Consider the following 27,501-nt stretch of genomic DNA (forward strand, 5'->3'; position numbering starts at 1 on the left):
ACACTTTCAAAAGCTTTATCTCATCTTTATATCTTCTTCAAAATAAAAAGGCATTTACATTATTGAGAACAACAATAGGTCCCATTGCTTTTCATGAACAAGGCATATAAAGATAAATAAGCATAAAACAGTTCTGGGATTTAGAAAGATAAAAGCGTTTTCCAGGACTGATTTATAAAAAGGAACATCCCCAGAGTGAACAAACTGCTTCAGGACAGGTCATTCTGAAACCTCTCAGCAGTCTCAGATAGTCCATTTCTCTGTACGAGCTTCCACTCTTTTGACCAGGCCTTCTCCCAGAACCTCAAAGTCCTCCAGAATTGCCTCCACATTGGGAACACAGACCAGCTCATTGTTCAGAGTTGCCACCTTCCTTCCTTTCATGCTGGAGACCTGTGGGGGACACACAAATGTTGCACAAATGGGAGGACCTGCTCAAAGTTGCTTTGTAACCTCTGCCAGCCCCAAATAAGATATTTTCTCTTGCTTTGTCACATGCAAACCCTGTTACACCACTGCACCCAATTCCCTAATTTTCACTTCCCAACACCACCAGTGCTCATTATTAGAACTAACAGAGTGCAAGACTGACCCTTTCCAGCCCTTTTTACAGTTTACTCTGGAGCCACAGCCCGAAGACTGCAAGGAAGTGAGGAAGCAAAGTAATGGCCAGGGGCATGACAGACATGGGAAGGGTGTGCAGGTGTATGGCCAGAGCCTGTATAAGCAGAGCACAGGGGTGTGCAAAAGAGACCACAGCATAAGGCTGAGTAAGAGCTTTGGGCTCTGCTCTGCAATTTGGTGGGTGTCAAGACCTCAAGCGGGAAGAGATCTTCAGCTCCATCAGCAGAAAAAACAAAACCCTCATGGTTTAATCAAGCTACACTCAGCTCCGATGCAAGCATCTCTTCTGTTTCACCACTGTGAATAACCAGGTTTCATAACACCAGCCAGGCTGAATGGCCGATGCCCTCTGGCCGTGACGAGAGGGGAGATAAATCACCCAGGGACTGACAGCAGAAGAGCCTGGGCTGCCAAGTCTGAGCCATGAGTAACCGGTTTCTTTGCGTCTTTCCTTCATAGAAAGCAGCATGAATCACTCCAGCACACCTCACACCTGGCTTAACCACCCTCTAGAGTCTGCCAGCCCACACACTGGAGCTGGAAAACAGCTCTGCACAGATAAGCTTTGGGCAGTACGGACCAGGGCTTGCATTCCAGCCCAGCTTCTTGTGGGTCGGGTATTTCTGTGTAAGATACCCAAAGCCATGAGAATGGCACAGCCTGCTGCATACACTGAAATTCTTTGGCAAATGATGCATCACCCATCTCCCAAGATGGGACCAGGGAACAGCACCCAGGACACACAGCTCTGTTCAGACCATGACCGTGGTGCTTGTCCAGAGACATATGTTCCCTTCTCAGATTTGCTGATGACTGAGGGCATTGTGGACTCAGTCCTGTCTTGGTTTCACTCTTTTTAAGGGACAGAACTATGAGCTACATTCCTCAAAGGGCTTTGGGGCTGATGAGAGTTCAACAAGCAATTATAATGTGGGCGGAAAAGAAAAAACCTTCAAATTTTCGAGGCATAAAGGTAACATGAAGCTTAAAACAGAGCAAAAAACTCACCTTAAAAGGCTGAGGCTGAAAGCTTAAAGGTTTCCACAAAACTGCAATCACTTCTCCACCATGCTTGTCATAGAAGAACATGGCAAGATCACTGAAGGCATCCTGGGTAGAAAACAAGCACAGGTTGTACAAGACATCAGGAGTCAAAGACCATTCCTGATTCAGTCTCCTTACACAGCAACGCACAGTAGTTCCACACCAGACAGGACCAAAACTGCAACTCCTTCAGTGGATTCCCAACAAAGAAAGAAAATGGCAGCCCATGGACAAGCACTAGGTGTCTTTTCCCCCACTCTTGATGAATACTGTGCACTGCCTGCAAATTTTGCATGCAGATCTCACCACAGACTAACCCTTGCTGTCTCCAAGGACAGAAACATGATCCACCACTTCCCACAGGCCTGCAAGAGCACCCAGGAATCAGCATCCACCCCTAGGAGAGCAAGCCCCCTTACTGAAAACCCACTGGGTGCCCTCACCACGGTCTTCCATCAGCTGGACCTGGCACTACCAAGCTGTCCTTTCCCAGTGTACAAAAACCATGTTCAAAATTTCACAGTGCATCAGACAGAATGAGGGAGGCCCTGCCAGCAGGAATCCTGCCAGAACATATTTCACTACATGGCAGCAAAGACAAACCCCAGTCAAGGACCTTTCACTGGAGACCAGTAACTTGAGCTCTGCAATCTGTGCAACCAAGGTACCAAAGCTCCTTATTCTCCCAGGATAAACTGCCTATGAGCTGCCAGCACACAGCATCCAAAAAGGAAATACAGCAGCAGGATTTTTAAGTAACACAAAGCTCTGTGAGGTGCAAAGAGATGGAAAATTCCATACAGGCACTGCAGGAATCTGTCCTCCTTGCCCCTGTGTTTCACCAGCGGCATCAGTGAGCATCTCCTTTGGTGGTACTGGGCAGCAAAGATCAAAAAGAGATCTTGCACAAAGAGATGACTAAAGCCCAGTCTGCCTTCCCCCAATCCCATGCTAGCGGGATTCCCAGGGCTGCAAGGAGACGGAAGATCATCACAGTAGAAGTAAACAATCCAACGTTTCAAACCCTAAAGTCTGGTCCTACAGCTCACCACCCAACATACTGATACCTAGAGAACTGCACCTTGAGTGCAGCTGACCAAGACAGCCAAGCAACTGCTCCCCAACACTTGTTCCTCCTCTATTCCCTTGTTTCCCGGCTTTTACAAAGAGAGGTCTTGCTGGCATAACCGTATCATGAGGTTTTCTTGAGGATGTGCTTAAAAAAACCCCAACATCAAAGGCAAGCTTGAAAGGGGTCTTGTATGGAGATACCAGATTGCAGTAGGGAAAAAAAGTGGACTGGGTTGGTGTTACCAGTGATCCTAAAGCATGAGGCAGCATTTTGAGAACACAGACCTGACAAGCAAGGAGGGGTGGTGTTGTCTGCAACCTTTCAACACAGATTTGAGTTCAGACAGAAACAGCTCAGAAACAGAGGGCAATACAATTGGGTCATCAAGATGGGAAGATCTTGAGAACTGCCAGCTCATCCCACTGCATAGGATCTTCACAGGGGCAAGGCTGGTCAAGGCATTATTTCACCAAACCAGCCAGGAAAACCACTGTCTAAAAATACATTGAGAAAGAGGCAATCCACCTTGGCATTTCTAGGCTGAGAGGGACAGGTTATGCTCCGAGCCCAGTCAACAGGGAAGACTCCTCCTTTAGCCAAAGGGCAAACAGCAGGAGGGAGGGCAAACTCAAGGAAGGGCAATAAAGCTGACCCTCAATGTGCAACTTTCTGAACCAAAGAGGAGCAGAGCATGTGAGAACCTGAAGAAGCCCAGCTACTCCACAGGACGAGGCCTCAGATGCCACACGATGCTCCTTATGAGAAAGCTATTTTTTACAGACACATCTTGCTGGGCAAGAAGCCAGAAGCATTTGCAGGAAAGCCTCCCAGGCTCAGATCATTTCCCAGTAAAACCACTGTTTGGCCTGAGACCCAACACCATTTTTTCCAGACAGCTGGGACCAGAGGGCAGATGTTAGAAGGATGGCATCCCATTCAAAATCCCAGCATCATCCAGTGCTTCGACCTGGCCCACTGAGCTATAAACACTCAGCTCTTGGGAAATTACATTAAAAGGGTCTGGTGTATTAGTCACTGCACTTCAGTTTGTACAGAGGCTTGGGGAGTAAAACCAAACAGTTCACCCTCCTTTCCACATCCCATGTTCCATGCCCAGTGCCACTGGGCTCATCTGAGCCTGCAAACACTTTCCTCAAGAAAAAGTTTCAAAAAAAAGAAGAGAAAAGACAGGGAGTACATTTGAATCCTTGTTCCCTTCTCAAGATGCTGTATCTTTGGTTGCAATTCAGCTTTCAATGCCCCAGGAAAGCCCTCCTGCCATCATCAAGAACTACAGCTGTTTCCCATCTCATAGAGACATCAGGGACTTGCAAGCTCAGGCTTCAGTTTGGAGGAGCCTCATTGCCCAGGAAAGGGGTGTATAGCACCTGGAAGATTAGATCACACTCTGTAAGGAACCATCAGTGTTGTAGGAATGAAATGGATGGAGAAAAGTAGTGAGTAGAACAACACCCTGCTCTAAAATGGGATTACCAGATTAAGCAGCTCCATCTGAAGCATGGATTTTGCAATGAGCTAAGTGCTCATCACTAGTTAAGTACCTACATTGTTGTTTTTTGATCTCACTGTTTATCCACCCATTTTTTCACTGCTACTACCAACAGATCAGGCTCACAGCATCACAGGTGCTGGTAGAGCCTTTTAATGAGGTCTCTGTACCCAAAATGTGTCCTACAGCAGCTTTTCCTGATTCAACAGCAGCTCAGAGGCCAAATGCCAAAATTTGCTCAGTGCTCAGAGTACTTTAAGTGCTCTTAGCAAGGAAAATATCGGTATAACCCCCTGTTAAAAATTCTTCCAACAAATAACTACATTTGTGGTTAAAACTTTGAGCACTTTGTCATCCTACAGTGACCTGTCCCCATGTTCAGTTATGTGACACACAGACTTCCCCTACACCCCAAGAGGGCAAGAAGCACTGTCAGCACCGTGTTAGAGGGGTTTTAAAAGAGAAAGGAAACCACAGTGTTGAGTTTGAGATTCAGCTAATAAAAGGTACTGCAAACTATCGAAACTTTTCCCCCTCTGAGTGCCTCATGACAGCATGTCCTCATCCTGGGAGTTTGGGGTGGCAGCAGTATGGCAAGGAAAAAGCCAGCCCTGTTCTCCTGGCTGCATTAGCAAACGTGCCTTGTCCACCAATCCATCTGAGTCAAAAGTCTTTTGACACTTCCTATGGGACAAATCCTACCAAACCTCTGGGGGGAATTACCAACACAGAAGAAATGCAGCCACAAATACCCTGTCAGCTCATCCCAGAGGCACAGGGAGCTGATGTTTCCCTAAGCATGGGCTTTCAGCCCCAACCCTGGGCACTGTGCTGAGGGTCACACAGCTACCTGCAGCTCTAAGAGCAGATGATTTCCTGCCACCTCTGCCCCTCCAAGGATGCAGATGCAGACAGGAAGGTTTCCTCCATACTGTGGGAGCCCACAGAGTCTTTTCCGTTCATCTCTGCCAGCCTGGAGTCACCATGAGGAGTCAGCCCTGCCAGTCAAAACAGGACAGGAGGGTGACCTGAAAAGATTTCCCCAGTTCCAACTACATCACATAAGCACAGCTCACATATTGTAGGAGACACAATTTGTACTAGCAGTAATTCCTTCCTAACATGCAGCAGGAAGATACACATTCCTACACCATGGGAGGAAGAAAGGAAAGGGCTCTAACTCTTCCTGATAGGTTTTGTCTGAAGGTGAAACAAATGCTTTAAAGGGAATAATGTTTACAATAAAGCAGGAAACATTTTTCTGCTCTCTCACACCGGAAAGATCTTGCATATACAAGATGGGCAGCTTCTCTGCCACAGACTCTTCCTCAGGCACATGCAGCTCAAGAAACCAAAATCTCAGTAAACAACAGCACATCACATCAGTGACCTGGGGAGGCCAAAAATCCAGTAAGAAATAGGAGGTTTGTTAACAGCCATAATACACATGCAGATGGACATGGCACAGGCAGCTTCATCCAATTTTCCCCACCATGAATGAACAGTCTGGGAGATGACCAGAGCCTTTGGGTTTTGCACACAGGCATGACAAGGATGTCCATAAATCCCGTGTCCTCTGGAGGGTCTCGTGAGTCCAGAGGACAGTCAAGCCACACTGGAGCAGGTGCACTGACCAAGTCTTCCCACACAACATCCCCAGCACATACCTGGGGGTTCTGTAGCTCAACAGCCAACACAACATGACACAATGGAGATTCAATGACAGCCTCATTTGAGACACTTCATTTAGCCTTGCTGAGAAATCCCCACCCAGAACCAACCCAGGGTTTGTCTAACAAAGTGCTCTGGACTGTAAGTGGCAGGGAGGTTGGTGATGGGCTGAAGCTCCAGGGAAGCCCTCTGTGGGATGTCTGGCACCAGCTTTCCCTTAAAAGCATCTGTATGCAAAGCTTCCTTATCTGGACAGACTCACAGAACAGGCCATCTGTATCAGATCTGCCCTGGAATTGAAGAATTTGCCCCCTGAATCCCACAGCCAGACTTTCATCTCCACCCCAAGCCTACCAGGCACCAGAACAACTCAGGCCAGTTCCTGCAGCACATCTCTTTGGAGCAGGAAAAATTAAAGCAGTCAGGATGCAACACCTATGCTCCTTTATTTTCTTCTCTGATCAGGCTCCCTGGAGAAGGCATGCAGCAGTCCTGCAGCTCCAGAGCACTCCTGCCTTGCTAACCCCCTTTGCCTTGAGAAGAACAGAGCAAACAGGCTGGACAGGAGAGGAGTGGATCTCCTGGTTGCTGGTCTAAGGACACTGGAAAAGAAGCCATTCCCTGCCCCTCTCAACTCAATCAATATGCTAAGGCATTTAAACCCTTTCTCATGTGGAAAGCTCAGTAAAGGACAATTTTTTTTTCTGCTCATAGAAGGGCACATTTCACAGCATCTGTGTGACAGATGTCTCCCTTCATTGCTATAAACCCACCAGGGCTGCACTGTCAGCCACGGCTACAGCTCTGTTGCTCAATCCTGTGGTTTGTGCTATTAAGAGAGAGCAAATGACTCTGAATCAAAGCCAGTCTGTGCTGCATCCAACTGCCTTCTCATCCAAAATCTCTCAAGGATTCACTGCTGTCACCACACTCCTCTCTGGCTCCAACTTCTTGCAGCATTTGGATCATCCTCCAGGGCTCCCAGCTTGCAGGACAAGGAGGAGCAGCAAAAGCCAGGGAAGGAGAGAAATACTCCAGGGATGCAGAGGCTACCAAGCAAAGCCAAAGGTGACAAAAAGATCTTGTCTTTCGGGAACAACAATACACTAAGACACAAAGCCAGATGATTTCTGATGGATGGAGTAGCTTCTACTGACAGCTTGGCATCACTGGCTTGCTGGTGATCCTGCAGTGCAAAACCAACTTTCTAGGCTTTTCAACCCAAGTGGATGTAGCCAAGTTATCTGACAGCACATGCAGCATCACCTCTGATTCTTCCAGGAGAAGAAACACCTGTTGGTCTGGAAAAATAGATATTCATCAGCCCCTTCAGGTCTGTCTGCTACTGGCCTGGATGCTGTGAATGATAAGTGAACTGGTACTGCAAAATACCTCCAATATCATGGCCACAAGGGAAGAAAGCAGTATCTAAGAGCCTTCAAGACAAGGAAAAGCCCCTCAGACAGGGATGCTGAGGGAGATTTCAGGCTCTCTACCCCATAACTCACTCTTCAGAGAACGCTGTGACCAGTTCCTGCTCTGTTCCCTCCTAAGCACCCTCAGGTCACAGAAAAAGAGACACTAAGTGAATAAACACTGCTTCTAATAAGGCACCATGACCTTTGCTCATATCTGTGTTTCTTCACTGCGATGTGGATTTAGGACCAGCTGTAATTTGCAATCTGATCAAACTCTATTCCAAACCTATTATTACCTGTATTAGAAAAAACTGGCAGTAAAACTTCAGACAGCTTGGATGCCACTACTGACTGGACCAAGTAAGCCAAAACTGCCTAAAGGATAATGAAAGCTGCTTTCCAGGGAAGTCTCTTCTGTGCCTTTCAGCTCTAGAACCATTTACTGACATCAGCTTGTCTAGAAGGATAAAAATGTCCTACAAACTGCAACACACCCCTGTGAGTGTCCTGATTGACTGCCTCAACTCACAGCCAGACCTGTGACAAGCAGTTAACACCCTTTCTGAAGAGCCTGCAGTCCCAACAGCCTCCAGCTCCCCTTCAAGCAAGCAGTCATTCATCTGCCAAGTTTCCATGAGGACTGCCTAAGCCCTGACCCCTTCAGAGACACAGAGGCTCCAGCCCCATGTACACAGGCATCACCAGCACCTTGGCAACTGCTGAAAGGCTCTGTTCAGCTCTAGAACCCGCTTCCAGCACTGTGTGGAGAAGGATTTCAGGCTTAAGAAACTCCATTTCCTACCCACATCTGCACCTCTTGGCTGAGGTTTCATGGCAGTGGGTCAAATCCTCATCATTTATGGAATAAAAGAGGGGAGCTGGTCTTGATATGACCCCTCAGATCCAGACACCAGGAAAGAAAGTGAACTAGCAAACAGTTCCAAATCTGCTTCCTGCTCCCTTTTAAAACTCTTGTGCAGGATGCTTCTCCTTCTTGCATATCCTGGACCCCAAGAAATCCCCCAGTGCTCTCTACAACATGTCTGCAGGACCTCCAGGTCCATCTTCCTCCTCAAAGACAGGAGAGCACTGAGCATCTCCTCTTCTCCACATACTTCCAACTAAAGAAGCAGTGTCACTTGCAGGGAAGTTGAGGGATAATTTTGAGATCTCTCTCAATTTCAAGAGGTTTTCCATGCATCCCTGTCTCTCATTTCCTCACTACCCAAGACTGTTCCAACCTGCTGTACGTGACAGGAGAACTGAGCTTGCACCTGGCAGCTCTGCTGAAGACACAGCAGATTCCCACGGGCAATGCAGCTGGCACAGAATTTGGGAGGTAACAGGGCTGTGTCCAGGATGAGGAAACCTTCAAAGATACTCTGGTAAGTTTTCTTTGCCCACTTCCTATGATACCTTGGTTAAGGTGAAAGCACAGCTTGAACTGAAAGGGCCCAGAACCTTTCAGCTTAAAACGCAGTTTCAGTTGAGGCACCATTTTCACAGTGGTGGCCAAACACAGGGACAGTGAGGTAGGAAATCTTCATCCCTGGAGACGGTCAGCATTCAGCTGGCCTGGGCTCAGTGCAGCCTGCTCTAATGTGAAAGCTGGCTTTACCCTGAGTGGGGAACAGGTCCAGAGACCTCCACAGCAGCTTTCCTGCCAAAGCCAGCCTATGATTCCTACGCTGACAGTTCTGACACTGCTCACAGCACTTCCGTGAGTAAGGGATGATGGCACTTGAAAGTCAAGACAGGTTTTGATCAGAGGTCATCCCAGCCACACCTCTCTGCACACTAACATTTCACTCAGCTACCACATCTGAAGGGCCAAAGTGGTAGATGCTGCACACCTGTAAAGCACTGGCTGTCCAGATCCTGCATGCAACACTGCTGTCATCAAGCAGCTTGAGTGTCTCCCTAAATTGCTGAGGCTTTGGCTTGGCCACGTGGTGGAAAAGAACACAGTCAATGACTTTGCCTACTGATGTTCTCCACATACCCACACTACCAACTTCCTCTGTCACCATGCATGTAGTCACACACAGAGAAACCATCCTGTGGCCAACACTGAGCCCCTGTGGCTCACACAACCACTGGCCCAACAGCAGGAAGGCTACTGGTACCATGTCATGGATACCTGCCGATTTCCCCAGAAAATGTGTGGCTACTGTCCATTGTGCACACCACTTGGTGCAAGAAGCCATAAAAAGTCAATTAACTGACCAGAGACAGATGGCTTAAAGCTATCTTTATGCTGAAATACAACATTCTTTGACAAAAGCTCCACGTGGTTTGTATCTGAGCTCACTCTCACATCAGCAGCATTCTTATTTTCATGGAAAAGGTGATGCACCCCCCAGGTCTTTGGGTGAGGAAGCAATCAACACTCCATGCCAACTACCTAAAGATGTCACCAACTACACCCTGCAGTGGCAGGAAATCCGAATGCCAGTAGGCAGCTCCCCTCCCCCTGAGGCAGAACCACCTGTGCCTCCCCAGCTGGCCCTGCTTACTCTCAGCTCCTGGAGGTAGCACTGGACAGGGTCATAATCCACCACAGGGAAGAGGATATTCATGGCACTGCTGTTCTTCACCACACCACGGGAGAAGGATTTCACTGGCCGGTCCACACTCTCCAGATGCCGAGGAATCTGGTTTGGATTCAGGTGGATTAGGACATCGTAGAAGTCCAAAGGAGGGCGGAAGACCATCTGCAGGGAGAAACAGTGCTACTTAATACAGGACACAGGTGAGCACAAGAGATGAGAGAGGTTTCCCAAGTCCTTGCCCACATTTTATTTTCTTCTCCTTAGAAAGCAGTAAACCAAAGGCAAAACCTTTGCGAGATTAATGTTAGAAGTTTGCCACAGACCCCAGGAAGCCCACCTGAGTGCATGGCAGTGGGGTGGGCAGTTGAGAGAAGGATAGACACATGATCTGAAACAGGTAACTGCATTCATAGAATCATAGAATCGATTGGGGTGGAAAAGACCTCCAAGATCATCAAGTCCAACCCTTGGTCCAACTCCAGTCCATTTACCACATCACGGCACTCAGTGCCACATCCAGTCTCAGTTTAAAAACCTCCAGGGAAGGTGAATCCACCCCCTCTCTGGGCAGGCCACTCCAATGCCTGATTAGTCTCTCTGAAAAGAATTTTTTTCTGATATCCAACCTAAATTTCCCCTGGCAGCGCTTGAGCCCATGCCCCCTTGTCCTATTGCTGAGTGCCTGGGAGAAGAGACCAACCCCCACCTGGCCAGAACTTCCCTTCAGGTAGTTCTAGACAGTGCTGAGGTCACCTCTGAGCCTCCTCTTCTCCAGGCTAAACAACCCCAGCTCCCTCAGCCTCTCCCCACAGCACTTGTGCTCCAGTCCCTTCACCAGCCTTGCTGCTCTTCTCTGGACCCGCTCCAGCGCCTCAAGATCTTTCCTGAACTGAGGGGCCCAGAACTGAACACAATACTCAAGGTGTGGCACATGGCAGAGTCCCAGAACCTGAGGGGAGTCAAGAAGCCCGTGGGAGTCAAACAACATCCAGAGGACACAAGGAGCTGTGTAATAAAGGGATGGTCCCATCTGTCCAACAGGATTTGCCCCAGAGGGCAGCAGCATCTTCTACCAAGCAGACAAGAGGGTGAGAGCAAGCCCTGTTAATGAAGGGGAGCAATCCCAGATGCATAAATATTTGAACAGACAGGATCTAGCTGTGGATACAGCTGCATTAAAATGGAAAAAACTTAAAACTATGTGTACATTTTCGTGGAACAAATGATGCAGAGACATGAACAGAGGCACGGGACACTGCTCAACTTGGCACTGGAAGAGAACCCACTGCTCAGAGCTGGTTTAAAGCCAGGCTGGGGAGAACACACATGAAGAACAGCAGTGACCAGCACTGAGCCCCAGGTCTAGTCCACACAGACCCTCTTTCCCACTCAAAAGATGAAGTCCATGGTTTACTGTATGTTCCCTGGGAGCAAAGGAACAGTTCGCAAACCCATGTCTGTATCTGCATGAGAGTGGGGACATCCCCATGTGACCCAAATGCAAAGACAAAAAGCCAGCTTGGAGCACTCTCTAAAGTACATGGGTAGAGGAAACAATGCCAAAACTGGACAGGCTTTTCCCTCCTCCCTGCCCCAACCTTTGCTTACAAATAGATTCCCAGCCCTGGAAACAACATGTCATGTTTATCCCTAAGGAACATTGCAGGCCTGGGAGGATGCCTGCATGGAACAGAGGGATAGCCTGGAAATTGGAAAAGTTTCGACTGTAATGTCCAAGAGGAAGGAAGACTGAAGGAGGCTCAAGGAGGCCAACTCAAGGTGCTGGGAGGCTGCTATGGACAGGTGACAGCTCGTTTCAGAAGCTCACCATCCCCAGCTCACAGTGCACCTCCTGAATTTCAGTCTTGGGTCAGCACTGTGGCTGCAGCACACTGGACACGTCTCATTCCTTCACAGCCCTGTGACACACACTGCTACTGCCTGAAGTAGTGTTACTGCCTATGATACTCTCAGTGAAAAATGCAGCAGAATTGAAAGCAACATCAGTAAATTTTATACTGCATAGGCACAAGAAAATCCACTATATATGCTGGTTTTTGATTTGTTTCTTTTGGTTTTTTCCTAATGTGAATCTATCATATTTAACCACCATTTGGCTTTTTTAGTCCTTAGAGCTTTTCAATTGCTTGGGTCACTACTTGGTACACCAACAAGCAACCCTTCAAACCACATGTATATTTCCATTCAAAGGGCAAATAAATACATCTACATCTCTCAGGTCCATTTCAGTGATGGATGTTTTAACTTACTTAGAAAATAAAATCACTGAAAAACTGAGGAGGGTTAAACTACATACGGCCTTACTCCTCCACTCAAACCAAAATCTCATCCTAAAGTGCCTCTCAGTGTCCTGCCAAAACCTCTGAAACCCTGAGCTTTGTAGACTCAAGCACATAAGCCAGACTTGCACAGCTACACCAAAATACAGTCTCCCAGAGCAACCATTTGATTCAGCCATGAACACAGGACTGGTTTGGCACAGGACCATCGTGGGTTTGCTCACGGCCCAAAAAAACAAAATATATTTGTCCTCATCACCCCAAGTTCCTATGCAGAGCTGGGTCCCACAGAAGCAGGGTGGCACAGGTGGGCACCAGCCTCCATCTTCCCATCCTGGTGGCTTTTCATCCAAGGGCAACCAAGTGGCCACAGCCTGAATCCTCCTAACACATCCCAGTGATCACCACCAAAGACCAGTACACTTTGCCAGAGCTTACACACATTTGTGCTGGTGCCCCAGGGTTACCTTCACATCCTGGCTGTTAAGTGGGTCCATGAGTTGCTCCTCCAGGGCATGGAGAGACTCCGAGGCAAGCACGACAAGGCGGTGCAGGATCTGGAGAGGGAAGAAAGCCAGAGGGTGAAACTCTGCAGTCCTGGAAGTCACAGAGACTCTGCTCACTCATAGGGCTGCCAAAGCTGGCTCCAGCACCGGGAGCAGGGAACTGCCCCAGGCCAGCAGCTACCATGGGGCTGGACAAAGGGCCTGGCTCACCTGTGCCAAGGGTCGCTCCTGCGTCCACATGGAGCTCCACTGGTCCTTGGGGGTGGCGATGAACATGACAGGGAGGCGAGACCGAGCAGCCACAAACTTGTTCTTGATCTCTGTGCAGTCAGTGTCTGGAGAGGGCAGGCAGACAGGTGAGATGCTCTGTCCCATCCACAGCCCTCTGGACTCCTTGTCCATCTGTTGCAGCCCAGGAAAGGGCAGTGCAACAGGCTTTATCCTCTCCCATCCTCTGAACCCACTGTCCCTTTGCAACCAGAGCTCCTTCACCTCAGGCTTGCTCCACACTCATGCTTCCCTGTGGCATCTGCCTGTGGGAAGTTCTGGAGCCAGGAGGCAGGGCTAGATGGACCTTCGTTCTAAACCCACTCTGGTGTGCCCAGACAGAGCAGGTACTGGCACCAACACAGGCTGGCAACTCACATTTTAAGCCAATGACAGTTTGTACTCAGTGTTCCATCTTTTGTCTTTTATTTCACCCCAAGTAGGGAAAAAACAGCTCTTTAGTTCATTAAAAAAGCTGGAGAGCACCTTGGAAAGTATCAGTTTCCAAAACCCAATTCTCTCCCAAGCAGCTCTACCCTTTTTTATAAATCAGCTTTAAAAGCTGGGTGTAGCCATCTCCCCCACCCCATGACTATGCAAAGCCAAGACAATCCCAAGGTCTCCTCTGGCTCCTGGGGAAAGATGGAATGTATCTGAAAGATGACCAACAGACAAAACACAAGAGGGCAGGAACAGGGGGCTTCAAAGACACCACATCCAATACCACCCAGGTTTGCCACAAAGTTCAACAAGACCAGAAGCAACAAAGCATCATCACTGAGATCCACCTGTTCAAACGCAGGCAGGGGAAAAAAAACCCACACCAAAACCAAACTCACGCTGTAGCAAAGTGAAGCATGAGAGGACAGGAGTAAGAGTGGAAAATGTCCTTGTCCCCAGCAAAGCTGTGATGTCTCCCTGTATCCAAGATCCCTGGAGCCAGGCACTGAACAAGAAGGGCTCAAGCCCCTCATGCTGCAGCTCTCCTACCTGCAGTCTGCTCACCTGTGAGGCCAGTGTTTAGGTTGACAATCAGAGGGTTGTTTTTCCAGTCAAAGGTTGCCAGCAAGTTGAGGAAGCGCAGGAACCCTACCTGGGGAGAGCTGCAGGCAGGACAAAACAGTTCAACACTGGCATTTGCTCTCCTGGCAGCAAGAAGGGCTGCACTTGGGGGTGACTGATTGAATGCCAAGCCCACATGCAGCCTAAGAAGGGATGTCTGTGGTCGGAGAGCAAAGTCCAGATCAAGTTTGAGACACTTCCCCTTCTCCAAATCCCCAAGGAAAGTCTTTCCCCCTTGTTCCTCTCTCCCTCCAAAGAAAGAAACAGGCAGGAAGTAAAACACTGCCTCCTGGTTGACCCATCTCTTGATGCCCTCCCCACCCAGACTCCTGGGTCTGGAGCAAGAAGGAGATGGAGAAAGGGTTGCTCCCCTGGAAAGGGCTGCACCTCTGGTGCAGGTCTGAACACCAGCCAAGTTCTCACTGTGCCCTTCCCCTACAATACAACATGTGCACAAGCCAGACAGCTGGGAAGATAGGGCTCCTGCTATTTTGGGAGACAGGAAAGCATTCTAGGCATCAGACTGTTAATCCTGCTACTTTGGGAAAGGAAACTGGACCCTGAGTACAGGGCATAATAACCTTTTGACTCTGTACAGAACAAAAACATTTCCTTTAACTTCACCTCATTTCCTCTGGGCCCCCCAACATCTATCTGCCAGGGGCCAGCAAGGCTGCCAGGCTCTGTGGGGTTATTTACCAACACACTGCTCCATTCAGCTTTCAGTGGCTAACCCCTCGTCCTTCCCTTGGAAGTCTTCTCCAGGAGGAAGGGAGGCTGGAGCCACCAGCACTGCCATTACATCCTTCCTGGAGAACCAGGGAGCCCTGGCATGTAGGTAGCCACAACTCAGCCCCCACCTTGCTTCTCCTGGCCATCACCCCCAGAACAAGGGGCCTCACCAGTCCTCCAGAAGGCACAAGACACTCTGCAGCTGTGCCACCAGCACCAAGAGGATACAAGAACATCCACTGTCATCCTTATCTGCTTCCCCCTTTCTCTGCAGTGCACAGGGCAGGGAAAGGCACAGCCTCGCAGTGCCAAGCATCTCCATCTCCCCTGGCTACCAGTCCCAATAGGGTTTGAAACAGCGTTTTGACAGCACAGGGGCTTCATGCTCCCTGCTGTGAATCCTCTCAACACCTCCTGCCCCAGTAGCATCCCATCCTTCTTCTATCCCAGGTAAGGAAAAAGGCACTAAATCCCCATTGGGCCAGCCTGGGCTCCTCAGACTCACCTGGGTGGTGTGAAAGGGGCTGGGTGGAGGAAGAGAAATGCCACAAGAAGGTCCACACACTCCTCAGAGATGCTGTCACTCAGGAGCTGTGCACAGACCCAGCGCTTGGCCAGTCGGGAGGTGCTGCCATAGACAGGATGCTGCTGCTGCAGCCTGCGAGGAGGGAGACACACCACTGCTCAAACCACGCATCCCAGGACCCAAACTGCCCTTGGGTATTTGGCAACAAAGAAGAAAGGGGCAAAAATACACCAGGAACACTTACACAGCATGACAAGCACAGGGTACTTTCTCTCGGTATTGAGTGGAACACAGGGAAAATGCTGCCTCATGCTCCTCTCTAACCATGCTCGTCTTTGTTACTTGTCTCCCCACACCAGTGACTTCAGGGTGAAAACTGGTGCCACCCACACCCACATTCATCCCTTCATCCTTCTGAAGAGCCTCCCACGAGATGGCCTGAAGGGTCACTTGCCACCATAAGTTCCTCTGCCCTCCATCACCCTCCAACATCCAATGGCACCTCCATGGCGCCACATCCCACATCCTGACCCCTCAGGCACCTTCTGCCTCACATACCCATGAAGAGAGCTGGTTAGATAGGGCAGATGCAACGTCTCCAGTTCCAGCTGCCGAGATTCCTCTGTGTCCTGGTACTTCAGCATCCCTTCCGGGGTGACCACTTCCTTCAAGATGAGGGGCTCCCGGTGGTAGGCCACTTGGAGACGGAAAACATAGCCATCCTGAGATGGGAGCACAAGAAGTCAGGCTTGGTGAGGACATAAGCAGGCTGCTCTGTGTTACACTGCCCTTCAGGGATGCAACAGCAGCGTCCTGACAACAGCGCAGACTCTCCACACTCTCTCCTAGGCCCACCATGCAAATTCTGGTTTTGTCCAGTGGGACCACTCCAACAGCTCCCCCCCCCCACTTGCTTCCTCAGTAACATCAGGTCTGGGGAAGGTCCCAGTTGCCCTCCTACCTTGTACACATCAGTGTGGGTGACTGAAGGTCTGCAAACCAGCTGGTGCTGCTGCCGGAGGAGCTCAGCCAGCTGGAGGTGGAAAGCTGCCTTGATACGCTTAATGGCTTCTTTGTCCTGTGGCCACTGGCCACTGCCTTCCATGTGGCAGATGACTGGGGGCAAAGGGATAACAGGAGGTCAGTGAGTCCTACACAGAAATCATGTGTTGGATAGAGGTGTCTGGATAGGGACTACAGCAGGAGAGCAGGAGCCAGGGCTTTGCTCCTGCCTGCAGCACTCCACCTCAGCAACAACAGAGCCAGCTTGACTCCACTTCCCTCCACCATATCATCTCTCACTCGCATCTCTCCCCACTTACTCTTCAAAGGGGTTATGTAGGCTGGGCAGGGCTTCTCCTCCAAAGGAAGCAGCAAATGCTTGGCTCTGATTAGCTTATGGAAGGAATAAATCGGCTTCATGGGAATGGGAGGAAATACCTGAGAGAGAACAGCCACCCAGCAAATGAGAATGGGGAGCAGACACCTTAGGGCAATGTACATCCCCTCATCCAAACCTCCCACCCCAGCAAAGCCCTCCAGCACAGAGGGTTTAGTCAGTTTTTGCACAGCTAACCCAAAGGACAGAACTGCAAAGAAGATGCACTACGTCGCTACAAGGGCCACAAAACCAGCAAGTGACTAAGTCTCTTGGTCCTCTGCCACCCCAGGGCACACCCCCAGCTCCCTGCAGACCCCCTTGCATGGCCACAACCTGGGACACTCACATCTGTGTAGCGGAGGGCTGGATGGACACCTTGCACAGCCGTCACTGTCAGCGGCAGCTCCTTCAGGTTCCAGAGCTTGCGGCTCAGGTCATCGTAGGAGCAGACCACACTGACCATGGCCTCCTCGCCCATTCCTGATGCCTGCAGACACACAGGGAGCCTTTCCATCTACGTCTCTCACTCCTGCACACCCACTCATCCTCATGGGCTGGCACTGCAGCCAAGCTCTGAGGAGCCAGCACTGCCATCCCAGGGGGCAGCTTCTGTTAAGAGCACTCAGCAAAATGGGGAGGTAAGAGAGAGAGGGAAGACAAGGACAAGGCTGTCTGTGGCTCCCCAGCAGCCACAGGCATCCCAGAGGCTGCATTTCCAGTGGCAACAAAAATTATTTCTTTTGCAAGACACTAGAGCAGCACCAAGAGCTGTACTGCCACCATCCACTCTAGGAAAAGAAAAGCCAAGAATGATCTGGGAATAAAGAGGTTAAACACTGGCAAGGTGAGACCTCTGCTACTGCCTCCCCACCAGCTACCACAATGCCAACAGAGGCAGCACTTAACAGAAAAACTGCACTGACTATCTCCTTAGCCAAGGCAAAGCTCTCAAGTATGGCAAAAGCAAAGGCAGAAAATATCCAAGGCATCACAAGAGCCTGGCAGGGCAGATGAGAAGCACTGAAAGGAAAATTGCTGCTTCCATCTCTCTAAAGCACAGCAGGGCAGCCTGCACCCGGAGGAGACAGCAGTGACACCAAAGTGCTCAGCTCAGATGCAGACTGGGCTTTCCGGCAGAGCAGCAGCACCCTCTGCAGGGTGTGCCCCGAACAACAAATCCCATTCTGCCTGCCTAGGGCCAGCTGCATCCTTCATTTCCTGCGACAAGGCACACATGGATCCTCCTATCCTCCTGCTTCATGGCATAACAGGCTGTAAAAACCAGCACCTCATACCAAATCTGACACGCAACTCTGCACAGACCACAACTGGTCCCCTGGCACAGAATCTTTACATCAAATTAGATCCCCTCTTGAAAGGGGGAAATGAAACAATCTCCTTCTCCATCCAACAACCATGTAAAGAGCTTGTTTTATAACAGACCAACTAAGTTGTGTCAAAGTGCTTATGGCTTATCTCCAGGCTTTAATTTCACAACCTGGAAAGCAGAAATTGGGAAGGGGACCATTTCCCAGACTCCAAAATGCATCTTTTCTGTCTGAAAGTTTGTTTCAGCTGCACATTTCATCTGCAGCATGATCTACCACTTTGCACCATGACAGGAAGGATTCTTTTCCTGGGTTTCCCAGCTGGACCAAAGGGATGAAGGCACAGAATTGTCTAGCCCATGTCCTGAAGGACACAGGACCTTAAACGTGTAGCTAGAAGAGCACTGTGGGGCACTGATACATCCTCAGACATGTAGACAGAGGGCAAACAAGCAGAGGGAGTAGGACAGTGGGAAACCTGCAGGGCAAAATGAGGTGTGGGAGATGCCAAAGCAGAATGATTTCAGCAGCTGTATCCTGGCTGCCAAAGACTTGGCAGATTCAAGGAGAGCACCATGGTTCTGACCAAAGTGGCCACAGGCACTAATTTTCCTTTTCCTCGCTACATTCTCTTGGGAACTACTCAGCCCTTCCCTTACTGTCCTTTCTGGAGAAACCCACAGCCCCACTGGAGGAGCAATTGTACCTCTTGCCCAGTCCTGATCACAGATTCAAGCAGGGCTCCTGTGTAGCAGATGGAGGATTCGGGAATATCTGCATGGCTGTGTGGAAGAAGACATGAAAAGCATTAAGAGCTATGACATGCCAACCTATTCATCCTGACACTGTACACTGCACAGGCTTGGGTCAGTTCAAGGATGAGAAATGCCTCCATAAAGGAAGGTCCTGGTGAGAAACCCAATCTGTGCACTCCTGCCATGCCCAAGTTATCCACCCAAGTAGCCCACCAACTTGAGCAGCTTCACAAGATTCAAAGCTGAAGTCACCAAAGGGTAGCCTTTCCTCACAAGACCCATCCTCAAGTCAGGATAAAGAGGCACAGGCAACTCCTTCATTCTCTGCAAGTGTGTCTCATTTTTGGCTAATGGTACAAACTACAGAGAGGATTTCCACTGCCATAGGAAGACCAATCCTTGTAAACCACTACAAGGTCTCGGAGGATTTCATGAAACATCCTGCAAGGTCCAGACAGCTTCTCTTCCAGCTCTGACCATGAGTGTCCATCAACCCATCTGCCTGTGAGGGCCGGACCATGCTGTCTCCTGGCCTTCAGCATGACCTCCAGCAGAAGCTACATCACCATGCGCTTGCCCACCCCACCACCTGCTCTGAGGAAGCAGCTCACAGCATCAGCACAACTGAAATGACTTTCAGAATTCACAAAGTCAAAATTACCCACAACATCCCCCAAAGCACGAAGCTGATAATGGGGTTACCAGAGACATGACATAAGCCAGCAGAACAGCAGGGACCCCCAGAGAGCTACAGGCCCCCCAGCCTCAGCTGCTGCTCAATGCAACTTACAGCTTCAGTAGGTGCCTGATGATCTGCTCGGGGATGAGGCGTTTCTGGCAGGCAGTGCTGGCCTCCCACACCACAGCCTCGCAGATACTGCCATCCTGGAACCGCCGCAGCTCTGACTTCTCTCCCCAGAACGTTCGGAACTCCAGGGCCTGTGGGAGGACATTGACCAAGCCAGGAGAGGGACACAGGTCACTTCTGGCGCTGGACAAAACACCCCCATAATCACCACCCAGCCCTGCAGCCACCTGCAACCACAGCACAGCACCAGCTCTGCTCCACCCCACTTGGCATGAGCTGGACTCCCCTCACCTTGGGGTGATCGGCCTGTGGTCCCTTCTCCAGCGTGCTGGCAGCAAACTCAGGAACAAACAGGAGCCCAAATGTCAGGGACCCAACATCCTTGTGTTTTGGGGGCTCGGCATCAATTGGCCACTGTGGGAAAACAGGGAACATGAAGCATAAGGAGAGATGAAGTTGCTGGACCAGCAGCTGCTGGGACTTTGTGTTGTTAGATGAAACTCCAGCTACATGTTCCCAGGTGCCTGGACAAGCACAGACAGGGAAAGCCTATTACAGGTCTCCCCAATATAAAAAAAAGTTGTCTTCACCCTGTCCTATTACTGGGCCAGGAATTTTGCCCAGATTAAGCCACTCAGCTGCAGCCCATACCCTGGGGCTGTATTCCCTACTAAGGATACAAGCCTGTCTCCTTCCCCAGTGAGCAAGGAACCCCTCCCATGTGTTGCAAAGGATACAGTGTCACTGCCAAGCTGCATTACCTCGGGGATCTGGGGCAAGGAGTGAGCCACAAGCTGTGCTCTGCTGGACAGACCACGTGCCAGCAGGGAGACAACGAAGGGCAGGGCTGCAGCCACGTAGTTCCCACCCCGATCCATCAGCTCATTCAGCAGCTGCATCTTCTTGCAGGTACCCTGCAGCTTGGACACATGCTTCAAGCTACAGAGAAGAGGAGAAGCTGCTCATGTACCTCTGCCACCACATCCCATACAAGAGACAGGTAACAAGTCTGAGTATGAACAAAATGGGGAGCTGAGGGTCACAGCCACAAGAATGCCCTTTAGCATCTCAGGATGCACCACAGGAGATGCTGGTCATTGGGACAGTCAACATTCCCAAAGGCTAAAGGACTGTCCCCCTCTTCCTGAGAGGCTGTTCTATACATTAAAAGCAGGAACAGTCAAGAGCAAGAGGCATCAGTGTCTACCTCAGAGCTCAGCAGGGCCACCTCCCACCAGGTAGGTTCAAACCTACCCCAGCCCAGAGCCAAAGCACTCCACTCCTCTCTGAACAGGCTTCCTCAGCACAGAGAGACTCACTGGAAGATGTGGTCGAAGGTTCTGAGCATGGGCTTTGGGGTCATGAGCAGCGCCTGAAAGCCATCCACCATGCGGTCATCCAACATTTCCATAGAGTGCTTGGCTTCAAACTGCACCTAAGCAACGAGACAGGACAGTGCAAGAGCATGAATGGGAAGGGAGATGCAAAGCAAATCCCTCCCACAGTGGTCACCGATCCTCCCCCAACAACCATGGCCATCCCAGTTCCAGGGTCACCAGCACACCCCGATCCCAGACAGACTCTGTCCTCAGCATGAAGCCAAGTCACCAACACTCTCACTGTGGGCCACGAAGTCCCTTCTTAATGTCCCTGACATCACGGTGGTTTTTTTCTCCTACAAAAAATTACGTCTGCTAAACATCTGCTTGGCTTCACCCAAAAGTGTCTACAAGAGGAAACAACTTTCCTCCATCATTCAAGGACAACACATAAGACAGCACTACACCCACATCTTAAAATTCACTTCCAAGCTTCAGAGCCAGAGATGTTAAAAGCTTAAAAAGCAACACTGAATCCCCTCCTCAGATGCTACCTCCTCCTCCAAGACACCTAACCACTCTCTGCCTGCTTCAGCTCACTTCTAAGTCAGCATCTCAGGGTGTCACCACAACCTGCTCGGTACCTGGTGGTATTTGCTGGCAGTCATATCAGCACAGAGGTTCACCAGCCCAGAGGGATCCACAAAGACCACTTCAAATGCCTGGTGGAAGTCCTCCAGGAGAGGCTGGAAGAGCAAACTCAGTCCTTAGTACTACAGCACAGCACAAACACCAAGACACACCAATACTGCTGCTATCTGACATCCCTGTGACAGGCATGTGCCTGCCCAAGGAGTGCTGGCAGCACAGCCAAGGCACAGGCAGGAGTCCGCCAGAGAGGGCTGCTTACCAGAGAGGGATCCACATCCTTCACTAGACTGATCCCTGTCACGCTCAGGTCAGTGGTGGCTGTGGGTAGACAGGAAGGAACAAATCACACCATCACCCACATCACTCCCCACTGGTGGCAGTGGCATAGTTACGTGCCAGTTTCTCTGTGGTGTCACAACATTAACAGTGCCACAGTGCAGTGCCAGCCTCCATCTTCTGATGGGCCGTACCCACCCCTCTGAAAGCTGCATCCCCCACCCCTGCCCTGCTGCCTCATTCCCTCCTGTCCACCGCACTTACAGGGTCTCACTCAGCATCAGAGAGAAAAAAGCCACAACTGCCTCTTTATGTCTTTCCCCTCTGCATTCAGGCTTCATGCAGGAACTCTGCTAACACCAGGCCTTCCCTCCCCAAATAGGCCTCTAGAAACTCACCTAGGAATTGCAGAGTGCTCCTCAACACCTGGTACCCACTCATCATCTTGACAATCTTGCGTTTCATCAGCAGGTAGGCAACCAGCATGGAGACCAAGAAGCCACTGAAGCACCCCAAGCCCTGTGAAAACAGAGGGCTGAGTTAACAAGAGCTAAACAGGGCACCACAAGCCTCAGAGACCAACTGCATGACTGATTCTGGCCTCTGCCATCATGAGCAGGTCAGAGCCCAAGCCCCAGCCCTGCCAGGAAGACACTGAGGCAAAGCACCATAGAGTGAACATATGGACCCCTTTACAGGAAGGAAACACGCCAGAGTTCTTGGGAAATGGGATGAATTGCAAAAAAAAATCCACATTATTGCAGAGATCTCAAAGAAGTATGATTATCTGGTACCACGAACTCACTGCAACCCACCGGTTAGGATGGAGCTCTGTGAAACCTAACACAGCTCAAAGCACAGCCACAACCTCACCCACTAGGACCAAACCACCACCTTTCCACCCTAGGAAGCTGAGCAGGCCAAAGGCAGGTTACCCTGGTAAGCAGAGCCTACCTTGGCACAGGACATACCTTGCTGAGCTGCCGCTGGTTCAACCAAACTTTGAGGAGGGCCAGGCCATCCTTCATGCCTGGGAAGTCAGTGGCTGCATTAGACAAGAACTGCAGGTGGGAGAGCATCACTGTGTCACAGAGGATGGAGTTGTTGTAGTGGGGGGTCGGGGGCTCGGTGGCTCCTGCGTGGAGAGGTGACAGCATGCTGGACCCAATCACAAACCTCTTGCTCACAGAAAAGGGCCGCAGTGAGCCCATCTGCAGGCACTGAGTACAGACTCAGGCTGAGACAAACAGCCTCATTCTCCCCCAGTCCCACGCCCTACCTTCTTTGGGAGTGCCCTGCTCCATGAACCAGGCAGTCCGGACGTTGTTCTTGCCAGGATGGAAGCGGCTGGGTTTGAAGAGACCCGTGTCAGGACAAGCATGGAGTCGGACAGTGACCATCTTCTCATCCTTCCCTGTAAGCACCACCAGGCAGGTGTGCAGGAGGAAGAGATGTCAGAGATTAACTTGAAAAAACATGGAGCACCCCCAGCTCAGCAAAAGGAAAAAGCTCTTTCCCAACGATATTCTGCAGCAGTGGAAATCATCTTAGAGCAGAGGGTGACCACATCCCAGAGCCAAAAGTAACCCTGAGGTCATGCTGCTTGTGGCCAAGTACCATCTTCCTGCCCACTGGCCAGCTTGGTACCCCAGCACCCTCCTGCCTGCCCTGGCCTCACCATGCTACGTCTGCCCCAGACCTCAACCCACTGTCTCCAAGGAGCTATGGAAACAAGCAGCACCCACATCCCACATCATCTCAGCAGGGAGGAGCCAGGCTGCACACGGGTGCCTGGGGAAGGCAGGAGGATGGGAAAGGAAGGACACTGCTAAACACAGAAATGTTTTGTAGAGGCTATTTTTTTTAATTCCTCGAAGTACCCCACAGGGTGTGTCAGCCAGCAAAGCCAAAGCTGGGGAGCCCAGCCAAGCTGCAGAGGGGAACTGGCAAGGGAAGAGGACTCTGAGGTCTAGGCTCTGGGTGAAGGGAGAAAACAACTGGGAAGCATCCAAAATGTATCACCAATCATGACCCAGAGTGATCCCCCTCCAAAGGGCATGTTACGTGGCATGAGACCACAGCCCTCCACCCAACACCAGAACCCACTCACAACCCCCACCAGGGCAAGGCTTAAGTGCCACCTTGAGGTCTCAGGAGCAGGATGGGCTTCAGATGGTTGCTGTTCATGTAGGCAAACTTCACACTGCCAAAGAGCTTCTTCTTGGAGAAATGCTGGGCGATGTGGGACAGGTACAGAGCTCTCTTCCGGTGGTAACGTTGATTCAGGTTATCTTTGTCCTGGAAGATTTCCTGGGAATAGAGGAATGGAGTAATCCCACCTCATCTGCCTGTAGAGCCCAGTTCAGCTCGAGACATTACACCACTCATAGCTCTCCCTGGCCCAACAGGCAGCCCTATCTCATCCATGTGGCTACAGCCCCAAGGAGCTCATTGCTGGCTCACCAGGCTCCAGGATCACTGGAGACGGAGCAGAGTCCAGCAGCTAAACAGGGCATGCTTGGACTCAAACCCCATTAGAGCAAGTCTGGGCAGCAAGCCTTCAAACATCACCCTCCCCAAAACAGTCTTGGGAGCCAGGGCAGAAGTGCAATGGGGTACAAAACCAGACAGCATTTATCTCCCTGGCAATGTTCAGTGCAGGCAGAGAGAAGGAAGATCTTCATGAGGAACTAAGATCAAAGCAGCTGCAAGCTCTGACAAAGCAAGTGGTCCGGCTGCACTCCTCAGCTCCTCGTGGGAGTCACCACACTGCACATCCAGATGCTGTAACCTCACTGAAGAATGGGAGGGCAGAACAGGGCTCAGAGAGGACAGGAGGGGACAGGGCCCAGCCAGGCTCCTGGTCATTCAGGAGCTGGCACAGACAGACTCACCCGGGGCATCATCACAGCCACGTCCACGTTGATCTCTGGCTTAATGCAGGTGCCCAGCAGGTAACTGCCCACCACCTTCAGCTCAGCTGGGGGCACAAAGTGGAACCTTCCCTTCACACTGAATGGCACCTGCAGGAATGGGACCTTCACATCCTTGGAAAGCCAGGCCTGGTTAGTGAGCTGAGAACAGATGGGACACATGGAACATTCTTAAGCATAACCAAGAGGGGATATGCAGGGACCTCCCACAGCAGCAGGAGACTGCACCCCGGGCTTAAAGACAGTGTCTCCCTTTCCTCTCTAAGATAAAACAGTGCCAGCATTACTTTTTCAGCCCCTAAGAGAGACAGTCAATGTGGACCTTTGTTGCACAGCAACAGCACAGCCTGCTCCACACAGGACTGGGGGTCTTGCCACCTCCTCCATTTCTCTGGAACACACCTCAGTTTCTGGAGTCTCTGGGATGGTACTAAGCAGGCTGTTAATTTCATGGAGGAAGGCATCAATCTTCTTCTTCTTCGTCTCCTTCAATGTCACCTCCTTCAGAAGCTCTTCAATCTGTAGGGGGAAAGGGACGCTCAAAGTCAGCTACAACACTGGAACTGCTCCTGCCCTTTACCTTGTCCTGCAGCACCAACCACAACCCTGGTGCAGAAGGCAGCAGGTGAGTTGGGGGACACACCAAAAGCTCTCCACAATTCCTGCCTGGAACTGGCAGTTCAACCAACTCCTGCCATCTTCTGTGAAGCGCTGGATTGCAATCAACTACCTCAACAAGGCCCAGGCAAAAAAACCTGATGTAACTCCCACAGGCACAGCTCTAGGGAAGGCTCCTTGTATGACAAGAGAATCAGCTGCAGGAAACAACCACGCAGGGTCTCACCACAAACCAGGCCCTAAAGACCCTGTCACCCACACCAGCAAGTACCCAGGGGATGAAAATTGTTCCTCATAAAAATCACCCAGATTACAATTACCTGAAGGACAGGGTGCCATCCAGAGGGTCCTGGACAAGCTCAGGAAGTGGGCCCATGGGAACCCCATGAGGTTTAACATGATGAAGTGCAGGGTGCAGCTCTGGGTCAGGGCAATGCTGAGTACTGGCTGGGGGATGAACAGACCAAGAGCAGCCCTGCTGAGAGGGACTTGGGGGTGCTGGCGAGTGAGAGGCTGGACATGACCTGGTCATGGGCACTCACTGCCCAGAAACCAAACGTGTCCTGGGCTGCATCCAAAGCAGGGTAGGCAGCAGGTGAGGGAGGGGATTCTGTCCCTCTGCTCTGCTGACACTCCAGCTGGAGCTCTGCATCCTGCTCTGGGGTCCCCAGCACAGGAAGGACATTGACTGTTGGAGTGAGTACAGGGAAGGCTACCAAGATGATCAGAGGGATGGAGTGCTTCCCCTATGAGGAAACGCTGAGAAAATTGGGATTGTTCAGCAGGGAGAACAGAAGGCTCTGGACAGAGTTACAGTAGCCTTTCACTACCTAAAAGGGCTACAAGAGAGCTGGAAAAAGACTTTTTACGACAGCACACAGTGACAGGACAAGGGGCAATGGTTTTAAACTTAAATAAAGCAGGTTTAGATTAAAAATTAGGAAAAAATTCTTCCCTGTGAGAGTGATGAGGCACTAACAGAGAAGCTGGTAATGGCCCATCCCTGCAAGTGTTCAAGACCAGGCTGAATGGGACCCTGAGCACCCTGATCTAGTGGAAGGTGTCCCCGTACACAGCATGGGGCTGGAACAAGATGATCCTTAAAGTTCCTTCAACCCAAACTCTTCTGGGATTCTGTGATTTAGCCAACAGTTGATCTGCCCTAAACACAAACAGCCTGCCTTCCCAGGACATAAAAAACACCGTCCTGGCCCATCCTGCAGCCGGTTGAAGACAGCAGCTGGGCACAGCTGGCCAGGTTACCCCCTCACCGCACCGCAGCTCTGTGCCGCAGGAGCTCCGTTTTAACCGTGTGAAAGAAGCAGAGAGTCTGGCGCGGGATGTTCACAGGAACCACAGTGGGAAAACCCGTGCCTAGCTGCTGCAGGGGAGCGGCCGCCGAGCGGAACGACCAGGCCAGGAGGGCTTCGGGGCCTCCTCCCCGGCGGGTTCCTGGGAAGCTCCGAGCGCGGGGTCCCAGTGGAGCCCCCAGCGAGGCGGAGCGCGGACTGACCTGCAGGCGGAGCAGGCTGGAGTGGAACAGATCCTCCGTCTCCTTCAGCTGGCTCAGCTCCTCGCTGGTCGGCGGCTTGTAGAGCTCGGCGCGGCTCAGCTTGGCCGGCTGCGGGTCGGCGGGAGCGGGGGCAACGCGTTTCCCGCCCCGCGCCGAGCGCTCCGAGCCCTGCGCCGCCGCCTCCTCCGCCGCCTCCGGAGAGCCCTGCAGGGAGAACACATCCCGTCACATCCCGGTAAAGCACATCCCGGCACCCCCCGGCCCCGCCGCCCCTCACCGCCATGGCCGCCGCCCACGTGGGCCCCGACACCACGTGCGCCGGCGCGCGCGCCCCGCCGGGCTCCGCTACCCCATTGGCCGCCCCGCCCACGCCCCGCCCACGAGGGGGCTTGTGTGTTACGTCACTTCCTCCCACATGGCGGCGCCCATCAGCATCGGAATGTCCCCTTCTTGCCTCAAGACTGCGGCCCCCGCGGCCTCCGGGCGGGCGCGGAGCCGTCTGGGGGTACTTGGACATTGGTCGCGGTGGACGTCCTGGACGTGGCCTGCTGACAGCCCGAGCCCGCCTGGCTGGCAGGAACGGGCACCGGCAGCCAGCGAAATCCTCCTGGATTGCTGGAATGGGCACCGGGAGC

At 51.3% G+C, this 27,501-nt stretch overlaps 1 protein-coding gene across 1 annotated transcript; it reads right to left on the minus strand.

Moving 5' to 3' along the window:
* On the minus strand, positions 1-27,205 carry NOL6 (nucleolar protein 6). Its single transcript, XM_071581307.1, has 26 exons — positions 27,144-27,205; positions 26,867-27,070; positions 25,138-25,254; positions 24,697-24,876; positions 23,944-24,112; positions 23,082-23,216; positions 22,774-22,937; positions 22,201-22,321; positions 21,786-21,844; positions 21,520-21,621; positions 20,876-20,991; positions 20,318-20,495; positions 19,848-19,970; positions 19,539-19,687; positions 18,700-18,775; positions 17,012-17,152; positions 16,607-16,724; positions 16,246-16,400; positions 15,843-16,006; positions 15,264-15,416; positions 13,970-14,067; positions 12,908-13,032; positions 12,659-12,748; positions 9,856-10,053; positions 1,633-1,734; positions 1-393 (listed from the first exon to the last, which is right to left on the minus strand). Exons 1-26 carry the CDS (start codon positions 27,147-27,149, stop codon positions 244-246), a joined length of 3,393 nt encoding a protein of 1,130 aa, XP_071437408.1. The 5' UTR covers positions 27,150-27,205; the 3' UTR covers positions 1-243.
* Positions 27,206-27,501: the final 296 nt, after the last annotated feature.

This window comes from Pithys albifrons, chromosome Z (genome assembly GCF_047495875.1).
Source record: "Pithys albifrons albifrons isolate INPA30051 chromosome Z, PitAlb_v1, whole genome shotgun sequence".
NCBI lineage: Eukaryota > Metazoa > Chordata > Aves > Passeriformes > Thamnophilidae > Pithys > Pithys albifrons.